The sequence below is a fragment of the Hylaeus volcanicus genome, chromosome 5, assembly GCF_026283585.1.
Source record: "Hylaeus volcanicus isolate JK05 chromosome 5, UHH_iyHylVolc1.0_haploid, whole genome shotgun sequence".
NCBI classification, from domain to species: domain Eukaryota; kingdom Metazoa; phylum Arthropoda; class Insecta; order Hymenoptera; family Colletidae; genus Hylaeus; species Hylaeus volcanicus.
Window position 1 is genome coordinate 9,992,963 of NC_071980.1, and position 13,079 is coordinate 10,006,041.

Sequence of the window (13,079 nt, forward strand, 5' to 3'; positions counted from 1 at the left end):
GGCTTGATAACTCAAAAGATAAACAGTAGTTAACCTAAAGCTACGCAGTATTGCCACTTGATCTCTACATCTTGGATTTATATAGACTGACCTCGATCACATCAAATGCAATGTACCTAACACGTTGATTCACAGAATTGTATCGGTTGAATTATCTTTCAATTGTGCATTAGATTCGATAAACACAAAAACAACGTATCGAATCTTCACTTTCCGTGAAATCACAGTTGCAATAGCTTTCGTTTTTGCTCGTGTACCTCGAAAAGTCGAAATTGCTTGCTCTGTAAACTAATCTAGATAATAAAAAATCTAGAAGAGAAACCTGGAAGCACTTCTCGTTTCTCTTTAATTTCGACTCATCGAGGACTGTTTGCATCCGTCTCCGATCGCGACACTTCGAATCAAATTTCAATTTCCCGGAAGTGCAACGTGACACCAATCAGATGTCACCTAACCTTTCTATCTGGCATAAGGGCACGCGCGTACCACAGATGAAAATAACTCTCGTAAGTACCGCGGGAAAATTCGCAAAGTTCGCCTAAATAACATCTCGGCGAAGATCAACGATCGCGTGATCGCGCGAATCGAGCGAAAAAGCAGATTTACCTCGATCACCTTTACTTTTCGGACCACGAAACCTGAAAAACGCTGGAAACCTTAAACGAGAAAGAGAAAAAAAATGTAGAACTTAATTATAGATTACGAACGACCCAGAATCGAACGAAAGCACGCGTATCGGATATCTATCGATCAATGACAAAGCTCGTTCACGGGACACACTTCGATCTCGGCCATAAGTACGAAACAAGTATCGAGTTTTCACAGTCGCACGCGGCGAACCGATTCGACGTTTGTTCGACGCTCCTCGACGAACGTTGAACACGAACGATTCACGAGGTGATCCATTCCGACGCGATTATCGAGACGGGATCGGTTCGAGATGGAAACGACACTCGGGAGAACGCGAAAACGCGAACAAGACGCACAAAAAACCGAGGAATAATCGTAGCTTCGGTTTCACGACGAGGAAACGTCAGCAGGTCTCGATTCACGACAGACTCGAGGCGAGTCGAGCGATGGGACGAGTGTGGCTGCCACTGGATTGCCGCTCGGGCCCAAAACCAGGGCCGTATATTCCTTGGTGCAACCACGTTTCGCGTTCTCTCTAACTTCCAAGTTTTACTAGGTGCGACTATAAACCCGTGGGACTATATTGTCTGTTTTCGTTATTGGGATTATTTCTGCGACGACTTTCTCAGCTGATGGAAATATAAGGCGTAGAAATTAATTCCGTGCCTCCGCATTCGGTCATTTATAACTCTAGTTTGAATAATAAGCTACACCTAATATCCACATACGTCACACGAAGGTAACAAAAATCGAGCAAGTTTTGTTATTGTTCATATTGTATCACAACAGTGATGTGCAAAACCCTAGGTTTCGAATAAATCTGGTTTGACGATACGTTTGTTTCGTTTCCTCTTTTGAACATTTCTCAGAGAAAGAAACGAGACAAACACATCGACAAACTTGAGATTTATTCGAAGCACAGGGTTTTGCCCATCTCTGCTGTTCAACGAAATCGCGTTAGAATGTACAAATTAGCACGGGGGATCGATGGTGCGCGTTACGAGCATGGTTCTCCCATTCGTTTCTTGCTCGTTCGACCAGCTACAGTCTATACCTTCGCATATACGTTTACAGGATACCTGATCTGCGTATTTCGATACCTTAAGGTCGGCCGCAAATAGAAACCTCGCTGTTTGCATTCAACGCGGATCTACTTTTCGAGGCGGCCGAAGGAAGAGTCGCGGTATTCTCTAATCAACAACGACCGATGATTAATATCCGACGAGGCGCATCGAGTACGAGACGCGTGGAAACTTCTATGCGTCGCGATTCGATTGCGTTCGACGACATTTTCCCTGAAACGAACTGCCGGTAACTCCGGGACTTCTTACTGTTTACATGAAATTATTTCGCGCGCGAATTAATGTAGGAAAATATTAGGTTGTCCCAAAAGTTTCTTTCGTAATTTGGACTCAATTATTTTGTGTGGCAGTGTTTATATAAATAGACAATCTAATTTCTTAGATGTTGATGTTGTAACAGTAATGGAGCAAAATGAATCGTACACAATTCAATAATGTAACATTAGACATAAAATATTGTGTATGTATTATTTATTAATAAAACGAAAGAAACTTTTGGGGGACAATCTAATGAAAGGGTATTCTTAGGTATACTGGAAGTTAGGCAAAGTTTAAAATAGAACCGACTATCGGTATATAAAAAAATGTACTACGATTAATACGTAAAACTAATTTAATAGTATGTAAACAGAGCTCACAAAGCTCAAAGAGCAAACAGAGAGTTGTCCGAAAAGTTTCTTTCGTGAGTTTGCATTCAATTATTTTCTGTGGCAGTGTTTATACAGGGTGTCCCAAAAATGTTGGAGGTCCTTGAAAGGGGTGGTTCGGGAGGTGATGTGAAACAACTTTTTCCTTTGCAAAAATGTCGGATGGGGTTTCGTTAAGTAGATATTAATAAAAAAAAAACCCGACCAATCAGAGCGCGCGGATACCGTTGGAGCGGCCGCGGTAGCGAAGGCTACGCGCTGAGCGGCCACGTCAATATCTTTCGATGCACGTCAAGTCACTTGTTCGCGTACGAGAGCGGCTACCTAGCGCGTAGCCATCGCTATCGCGGCCGCTCCAACGGTATACGCGCGCTCTGATTGGTCAGTGTTTTCCGTTAATATCTCCTCAACGAAGCCTCGGACAACAATTTCGCTAAGGAAAAAGTTGTTTCAAATCACCCCCTGAACCACCCTTTTCAAGGACCTCCAACATTTTTGGGACACCCTGTATAAATAGACGATCTAATTTCTTAGACATTGATGCTGTAACAGTAATGGAGCGAAATGAATCGTACACAATTCAGTAATGTAACACAAAACATAAAATATTGTGTATATATTAATTATTAATAAAACGAAAGAAACTTTCGGGACAACCTAATACGTAACATAAGAACCGTGTCCGTCTCTCCATCGCGTGTTACAATTCTTGGATGTTTATCTTGGAGCAGAGAACGTAGATGCCTCTAATCACCATGCGGGGATTGATAATTAGCGTAATTAAAAGAGCTTCGTCTAACGCGATCCGTCGCTCGCAAGTGCAAACCTCATCGCGGAGATTTGTTTGTTTATGTTTGGCGAGCACTGTTTACATACTATTAAATCAGTATAAGTTTTACGTATTAATCGTAGTACGTTCTTTTTATATACCGATAGTCGGTTCTATTTTGAACTTTGCCTAACTTCCAGTATACCTATAAGAATACCCTTTTATTAGATTGTCCCAAAAATTTCTTTCGTTTTATTAATAAGTAATACATACACAATACTTTATGTCTAATGTTACATTACTGAATTATGTACGATTCATTTTGCTCCATTACTGTTACAATATCAACATCTAAGAAATTAGATTGTCTATTTATACCGGGTGATTCACGCGAAACAGAACACCTAATTATCTCAGTTCGACTTAAAGATAGAAGAAAATGTTAGAGGAAAAAGTTGTACTGTTTAAGGAGGAAAATATGAGGATATAAAAAAAATTTCCGAATTTTGTAATTTTCAAAGTTTTTTTGAAGGTCATCGATAATTTTTGGATTCCTATATTTTCAACATCATAAGATTGTAGTTGACGTCAAGACGAGTACAATTATATGTTGCACTGTGACCTTCAAATGACCTTGACCTGAACCTTGAACCTCTCTCCCTTTGAATAACCCATCGTTAAACTGATATCGATAAACTGATACATTCGGAATTCTTCAGTGACAATAACCGACTCGGTAGTAAATACCAGTAGCTTATTGATAAACATGTTTACGTATGCTTAGAAATTACCTTCTATTAACAGTATACACGTGCTGAAATGGTTTAAGAAATTACATTTTCGTTGATCGGACGGAAATCTATCATTTCTCAGTTCAAGGTCATTTGAAGGTCACAGTGCAACACATAGTTGTACTCGTCTTGACGTCAGCTACAATCTTCTGATGTTGAAAATATAAGATGTAATCCAAAAATTACCGATAACCTTCAATAAACCTTGAAAATTACAAAATTCGGAAATTTTTTTTATATCCTCATATTTTCCCCCTTAAACAGTACAACTTTTTCCTCTGACATTTTCTTCTATCTTTAAGTCGAACTGAGATAATTAGGTGTTCTGTTTCGCGTGAATCACCCGGTATAAACACTGCCACACAAAATGATTGAGTCCAAATCACGAAAGAAACTTTCGGGACAACCTAATATTTTTCTATTGTTTTTACATCCACATCAGCCATCTATTAATTACGCATATCTAATTCCACGGCAATAATTAGTACAACGACAGTGAATTGCATTCCTGCGAGAGCAAACCGGGCACAGTCTCCTCCCGCGGACGTGGACATTACGAAATTAATGACGCCGTGCGTTTTGCAACGTGTTGCGTTTCCTCAGACTCGGTTAACAAACAAATACAAAGGCAGGCGTACGTCGCGTTGTTTAGTCGAGAAAAAAAAAAATTTTTTATTGTCACGACGCGCCAACGGTTTACCACAGTGATGGGCAAATCCCTAGGCTTCGAATAAATCTGAAGTTTGCCGATATGTTTGTCTCGTTTCCTCTTTTCAACATTTTCCAAAGAAGGAAACGAGACAATCACATCGGCAAACTTCAGATTTATTCGAAGCCAAGGGTTTTGCTCATCTTTGGTTTACCATGCTTGGATCGCGAGATAAGATACTCTTCCAAATGATCCAGAGAGATTCACGGGAGCCAGAGAGTAATTATTTTATACGCTATATATTCTAACGCTTTAAAAAAAAAAAAAAAAAAAAAAAAAAAAAAAAAAAAACGACGAAATAGTAATTAACAGTTGAAATACTATCGGAAACCGTGAAACGGGTTTCGTGGATCACGGGTCGACGCCATTCATATCTCGAAGTCGCGGCGTATTTTTTTTTTTTCACCATTCCGAATCGCTTTGCGCTACATTCTCAACGACAAGAGTTACGTCGAACCGAACGTTGGCTCGCGAGTCGCTGCATTCCCCGACATAACGGGTCATACGGAAGGTAACTCGTTCCAAAATTTTCGAAAAGCTTCTATGGGACAGTTTATCGAACGCCTCTCACCGTTCCACGATCACCGAAAATGGAACCAACGATTCGTAGGATCGCGTGCCTTGAGACAGACTAAATTCTATTCGAACCAGCGACGAAATTGGTGCGAACGGGACACCGTTTGTGCAAGGACAAATCGGAATCAATTGAATCCAATGCGTGCACGACTACCGCATTGTTCTCGTCGTACAACCGTGATTCACTCGACGAGTGTGACCTTTGTACGAATTCCTGACAATGTTGCATAATAATTAGATTAATTTTGTTTACAGAGTTTTGGAAACTGCGTAATGAAACATTTATTTTGGTATTTAGTTTTGTAACTTCATGAAAATTCAAGTATTTCATTTAAATTCATTTTCTATGACACTTAACTTTCAGAATTAATAGTTTTCGTTTTTCAGTGAAAAGCACTGTCACCCATATATGGGTGACGTGGCGATCAACGTGTTAATATTCAAATTTCGTTGACGGTTGCCACGGTTGCTTGGGTGTAGTCATCTGTTATTCAAATTGATTCCGTGATATTTTCATTCGGAATGCTACTCCAGAGGGTGTCTTCGTCGCGCCAGGGAAATCAACATCGCTGTTGCAGGTCTTGGGTATTGAAGTCAGCCGAAAGCAATCATGCTTACGTAACAGCGAGACGCAAATCATTATAACGTTGTAGATGGTGGATAAATCGCTTTTTGTTTTATTTAAGGGGTGCGCAAGCGATAATTCTCCTTGGATTGCACCGGATCCAATACCTCTTTTTGTTTTCATTTTTTCTCGTTATCCACTCTTATTTTTATCACTTTTCCTTATTTTAAGCCGAAAGGCTTTCCTTCATACCCTAACTCAACCATGAAAAATCGGGATGGACGCCTGGAGATTCGAACCCCGGCCATCAGCGTGGTGATCGGATACGCTACCCACTGTGCTACTGTCCGTCCTGGATAAATCGCGGTGCAGGGCTTTTATTTAGCGTCTCTCGTTCGACTAAACCTCCAAGGACAGACAGTGGAGCAGAGAGTAGGGTAACCGACTACCACGCTGAGATTCTGAGTTCGAATCCCGATTTTTCATGGTTGGGTTAGGGCTGGTTAACAAATACAAAGTATCGAAAAGGTTCTATCCGCCCCTTAAGATAAGCAATGGAAAAACAAATGATATTAAAAGAGAAATTGGAAGTCAGCATACACAAAGTAGAGAAATATGGGACTACAGTTCCCCATTCGCTTTAAAAAATAAACAAAGACAACGAATAAACCTCCTTTAACTCTCCGGCTCCGGGCCTGGGTCATTTTTCCGACGTTAATTTCTAAGTCCCATTCCTCTGTAATCGAGAGTGTCGAGCCATGTGTTTACATTGTAACTCGATCCGTAGCAATCGGCTATCCCCACTATTCTAACTATTAGTGACAGAAACGTTTCGAACTTTATTGCAAAAGAAGTAGTTTTCGGGACAAAATATTAACAAAAACAATTGGTTACGAGGCATTATTAATATGATAATAATGTTTGTATATAAAAATTTGATTCTAAGCCTTCTTTTATAGCGCGTATGGACTTGGATTTCGATGCCTGGAATAATGACCCGGCTCCGTCGTTCGTGCGAGCGCCCAGTGTCCGAGGGTTAAAAAATAAACAAAGACAAAGAATAAACCTCCTTTAACCTAACCTTCTAATCTAACCATCTTCCTTCTAACCTAACCTTCTTCTTTCCTTTTAACCTAACCTTCTTCTTTCCTTCTAACCTAACCTTCTTCTTTCCTTCTAACCTAACCTTCTTCTTTCCTTTTACTATTCTCCGAGAATATTTTGGTCACGCCGGGTAGATCGATATCGCCGTTGCAAGCTTCGAGGCGTCGAAGTCGCTGAAAGCAACCGCGGTTACGCAACGACGCGAGCTTTTACTCGTTGAGCATCCACGTTTATTCCTCGTTCGTATAATTAGCACATAATCGGAACTTTCATAGTTGATGCTCGCTCTTATCGAGCGTTACGGTAATTTGCGCGTCCGTGGTCGAGCGGAAAATTTACTTCGCGCCGTACCTCGAGGATCGCGATGGTAATAGGATGGTATTAGGTTCACTGAATTTTTTAATCAGATTTTTTTTTATATATAAAGAAGGATAACGTCTTGTTAGACGCACAAACTCGGCACTGACTTTGTGCGGCTAACGTGGACTTCGTATATTCTTTGATGTTTGCCGACGAGCTTCGAACGTAGAAAAGGACGGAAAGAAAAAGCCGAGGTATGTCGGTGAAACAAACGTAATGCGTGGATGAAACTTTTTTATTGTAAAACTTTCACCATCATATTCCTGACATTTTCCCGATTAAAATGAGACCAAACACGACGTAATTCGCAACATATTTACTTGTAACAACTTATTATGTGTTATACAGGGTGTCCCAAAAATGTTGGAGGTTCTTGAAAGGTACAACTTTTTCTTAAGCGAAAATGTTTCAAATCACCACCCGAACCACCCATTCAACACCTTCATACAATACCTTCAACATTTTTAGGACACCCTGTATAATACGTAATAAATTGTTACAAGTAAATATGTTGCGAACTACGTCGTGTTTGGACTCATTTTAATCGGAAGAATGTCAGGAATATGATGGTAAATGTTTTACAACAAAAAAGTTGACTAGACCCCTCGAGAGTTTCTGTGCACTTATCCTAGACAAAGTGCGTCTAACGAGACATTACCGTATCTAGAACAAACTCTGAAAGGAGAATTTCGTTTCCGTAATCCTACAGTCTTCCCATTTACAGTTCGATTTCTTTGTAAATAATTACGGTCTGGTAATGGTTAAAAAGATGGAAGCAATCTGGACGGAAACATCGACGGTAAACGCACGAGCTAAGAGCGCATTCCGCGTGTCGTCGAGCTCGTGCGTTGTTCTACGGGGTGGCTCGGAAACCGAACAACCGCAAACATTTCTTCCTCGACAAATAATAACGGTCCGATGCGTGCTCGATCTTGCATACGACCGCGCAAAAACGGGATTGCTATTATACGGATCGCTGTTACGAGGCATGGAAAATTCTGCTTGCTCGATACTTTGTCCACGGGAAAACCTACCGATACCTAATCGTTACGGAATACATTTCTTCGAAGGTATTTCGTATTTTCGCACACTAAACAAAATACCGAAGGATAATTTTGCAGTTACCAACGAGATGTTATTCGTTCACGTTCTCATTCTTTAAATCTAATAAAAGGAATGCAGTAAAATTACTACGATAATTCATTCACAGCGTGCAATTAATGTAATGGGTGTTCGAAAAAGTTCGTGACGTTTTCCAACTAGATGAATTTAACATCGTAATTGGGACATATTACATGTCATTTGAAAGGTTACATTTTACACTACGAATAGAAAAAACAGGTATCAAATTTCTTGATACCCGTTTTTGCCCTGATCGAAGTGATATTGTAAAATGCAATATATGGTAAAATGTAGCGAATTTTCTCATTATTTATGTCCACGTTCAAGACGTTATTATTCTTAAATCGATAAAGAACTTTGATACCTGTTTTTTCTATCCGTAGTGTAAAATGTAACCTTTCAAATGGCGTCTAACGTGTCCCAATAGGTTATGTGTAAACAAAGATGTCCGATGTTAAATCCATCTAGCGGCAAAACGCTACGAACTTTTTCGAATACCCATTACAACGCACGAGACTCGAGGCTCGTGATTACGATCGAAAATTTCGCGTCGTTGATCACGAGAACGCCAGCACGTGCAGTTACGTGGATTACGTTTACATTTACGTAGGCAGGGGCCCGTGTATCCTCATTCGTAACCAAATACGTCTAGCGAGCATACTTCAGCATCGCGACCACACCTACGGCGCTCTGTGATATTCCTTTTCGGTTGTGTACGAACATCGAAGGAACTTGGCTCGACGAATGCCGCTAGATGAAAGCGTTAACGTGCCTAACGTTTACGTCCATCGGCCGTGACTAAATACAATGACTGGAACTCCAGTTCCATTCGCTTGAGAATTACATTTAACGCGCGTTAAAAGTTTCCTCGGTTCCATCGCAATTATTTCAATCTTGCGGAAACTATAAGTATCTTCTCGACGATAAAATTTTAGACTCTCCGAGGAGAGGAAGATTAGGAGAAGAAGACTATGCTCGCAATAGAGATGCTCGCAAAATTGAAAAAATGAGGCCCAATAATTTTAATTTAACGATTTCCCAAGAGTTTCTATAGCGAAGAGTTTCTACAGGGTGTCCCAAAAATGGTGTAACACCTCGAAAGGAGTGGTTCGGGAGGTGATTTGAAACAACTTTTTCCTTAGCGAAAATGTTGTCCGAGGCTTCGTTGAGGAGATATCAACGGAAAACACTGACCAATCAGAGCGCGAGGATGCCGTTGGAGCGGCCGTGGTAGCGTATGAGCGCGGTCGCCTATCCCATAGCCTACGCTCAATCGGCATACTCGCGCTCTGATTGGTCGGGATTTTCGCTTAATATCTCCTTAACGAAACCTCGGACAAACATTTTTGCTAAGGAAAAAGTTGTTTCAAATCACCTCCCGAACCGCCCCTTTCAAGGTGTTACACCATTTTTGGGACACCTTGTATTTCAATCAATTGTACACATGTCATTTCCATGTAGTCCAGGTAAATATTTAACGACCATTATCACTACTGATTTAATGATGAACTGTGCAATTTCAAGTCGAAGCATTTAAATAGTAATATACATATAGCCTGACCTTGGCCATAGTCAGTGGCTCGCATTAAAGCAGAGAATACGCTCGCTACCGTGGAAGAGGCCATAACGGAGTTAGGGACGCTTTGATACGCTAATACTGGCTCCGATTTGAGGCTGGCATGGGGTACCGACGAACGTCTTTACGGTATTGTAGGCCACGTGCGAACGCGTGGTCAGGATTGCAGAATGCGCTTCTCTACATGGCATCTAAATAATATTCCCTGTGCGTGGGCAGTGGCGTAGCACGGATCCGTGGAGTTTTACTTTCGCGCGGATCGTTGAGATTAATTACGCTTTATGAATAATACAATCGCGATGTTCTCGATAGTTCTGTGCGAATAATAATGGAGATGGAACTCGTTCGAGATGGACGTTCGAGGATCGAACACGTTATTCTACGAGTACCGAATAACGAATGCTATACTTTTTTTTAATTAACAAGTACTACTATTACTACTGCCGTGTTACTATTTGATTGGCCAAAATCATGGGAAAAGATCGTAGAACAAAATGGAAAATATGTTACAGAGTAGATATACAGTCAGTGTAAGAAGTATTCGTACAGCAACCGATTTAAAATAAAATTAATAAGCAAAAGAAATACTTAAAAGGTTAATATTAAAAATAATAAACTCCAATATACGCAAATTCTCCTCTAAAAATATGTAGGAACGTTCGTTAATTATTTCTTCCCATAAAATTTATTAATAAAATAAATATACGAAGTTTTATATTGAATTGGTTCCTGTACGAATACTTATTACTAGACTGCGGATTTTTATGCATTTATAGAAAATCTGAACGTGCAAGAAAATATAGAATGAACACAATAGTCAATTATATAAAAAGTATTGATAGTGAAGTTCATATTATAATACTTGCAGAGTAAAATAAATTCCTATTTAGGTTCAGTTTTTGTAGGTACGTTTACAAAGATTTTATTTTGCATAAATATCCGCGGGCTACTTATTACACTGACTGTATTAGGTCTACCAGAAAGTTCTGTTCATTTTTAAAATAAAACAAAATAATGAATTTTTCATGCCTTGGATAAATTTGATCGAATAATATAATTTTTATCGTTAATTATGACATCTTGTCAGCGCGATTACAATTTATACATTTATACATTTATTATATCATTTTTAGCGAATATGTGCATACTTGTTGAAACTTGTTGCAACCGGAACCGACAGAACGTTCCGCTAGACCTAATGTCTTCTTGTCTAAGAAAAATCTCCGTTAAAATTCGAACGAATATTTTGACCAGTTTAATAATTCGATGATTTAGCGAACCGTTGCATTCGTATCGGGAGGCCATTTGCGTCGGGAGAGATTGTCGAGAAGTTCCCGACACGCGTCAGAAACGGTAAAGGTATGTCGTCTCGAGTGTATCCTGACACCCATCCGGCAACGGGTTAATGGTATTGCTGGAAACGGCACGGCGCGCATTGTGCCACGGTAAACGAAAGGAAAAAATTCAGGTAGGTAAAGAAAACGATGACGTCGTATATGTGTCAGTGGAACATCACGTGGATGCGTGAAATCGCAAGTCAACGACCTGACCAATGACCTGTTGACTCGGTGTCTGCGCGGGAAATTTCTACAGATATATACGTAAACGATTCGGTACACTTTCAACGTTCGAATAAAAAGAAAAATAAACCTAAAATCGAGGAAGTCGAGGAACAAGCAGTTACAAAATGGCTGCGTTGCTTTTCCCAGAAAGCGAGAATGTCCACGTTAAATTTAAACAGCTTTCCGATACTAAAGAGAAATAAAATTACTCTAACGATATTCATTAGCGAGATGAAAGTTACATGTCCGCAATTAATATCGAGCGAGTTTTTTTTTTTTTAAGAGGGTTACCATTACTCAGTCATCTTCCTTCCGAGGCTGTAAGGAACAAGTGCATAACTTTCACCGGGAAATTTCTTTCGCGGTTAATAATAATAGGGTATGTCAGGTCGAAAGGAAAGTCGCTCGACGAGAATGAACTATTTTGCCGGGGAACTGCGACATTTTTGATCGAACGTTCGGAATTCTGGGAACGTCTCGAATTCTTGGTGAAACATCGAGATTTTCAGGACAAATTCTTCGTTACTTTCTTAATGGCGACGCCACGGAATGCTCGCTATGCGAATAGAATTTGCTGACTCGCGTGCATTCATACGCGGTGCACAATGCATGGTTCTTGACCGTATGGGAAATTGTTATTGTGTCAACACTCTGTTGAACCACATACTTCTTGCCATTGTTCTCGAACGTGGACGTGATATTGAAATACGAAACGGAATTTAGATATCGTTTGCTCGTCTGTTAAATTATCCAATTATGTAGATTAATGTGTTAATAAATTGGAGACATTACGAATGAGGTACGTAGCTGTGAGAATTCACTCACCGGGGACTACTTCGCCATTGAACGTCATTTCTACGAGGTGTACAACAGCTTCGTGGGGCACGAAGGACGCCAGGAATCGTTGGCTGCCCAACGCCCTGACGAAACTCGTCACGTGGCCGCCGTTCACGAGGATCTCTAGATTCCCTGACCCAGCTCTAGATCCATCGACTGAAAATTCAGTGAAACATCGATGGAAAATTATAGAATGTTAATTCCTTACAACGTATCCTATTTTCTAGTAACGCTATCACTCGATACGTACTTTCGAATTCTACTGGTTGATTCACAACGCCATTCGGAATGTTCCCAACTTGGATAGCGCGTGCATTGTACGCCTGCGATCTGAAATTACGAAACAGATCATAGGTTAAGTATAAATTATATAATTCATTCCTGAATCCTATTTCAGACTTTTATTCTGTAGTACGTGCTCGGTACGAACCTGAAAGGCGAGCCTTGAACGTGCTGGCCGTTTACTAAAATTTGTATCGTGTGTTCGCCAACTTCTTCAGCGATTATCGTGTACGTCAAACCTCGAAGGGTCGACTTTTGGAGGGGAACTGGTTTCCCATTTGGACCTGAAAGTGAACGCAATTTGTTTAATAAATATTGTGACGATATTTTATCGTAGAGCGAAACCTGTACTTGGTCTCAGAAAATATCGCGTATTTTAGAACCTTGGTTTCTTAGAAGACAAGGAAACGTAATCTTATGCACGACGATCTATCATCTTAGGTCATCGTTCTGAAAGCAATTGCATT

At 40.2% G+C, this 13,079-nt stretch overlaps 1 protein-coding gene across 6 annotated transcripts in view; it reads right to left on the reverse strand.

The window, feature by feature from the left end:
• The window catches only part of LOC128876098 (filamin-A), a 36,100-nt gene that overhangs the window by 9,003 nt on the left and 14,018 nt on the right, over positions 1-13,079 (reverse strand). For 5 of the 6 annotated variants that reach the window (XR_008456946.1, XR_008456947.1, XM_054122188.1 and 2 more), the window contains exons 12-14: positions 12,761-12,896; positions 12,581-12,660; positions 12,319-12,486 (exon numbers count right to left, since the gene is read on the reverse strand). Coding sequence is in view for 3 of the 6 variants with exons in the window: in XM_054122188.1 (XP_053978163.1) it covers positions 12,319-12,486; positions 12,581-12,660; positions 12,761-12,896 (384 nt within the window). In the remaining 3 variants the exon portion in view is untranslated. Of the gene's footprint in view, positions 1-606; positions 756-12,318; positions 12,487-12,580; positions 12,661-12,760; positions 12,897-13,079 lie in introns of those variants that run through there. The other variant, XM_054122189.1, reaches the window with a different exon arrangement.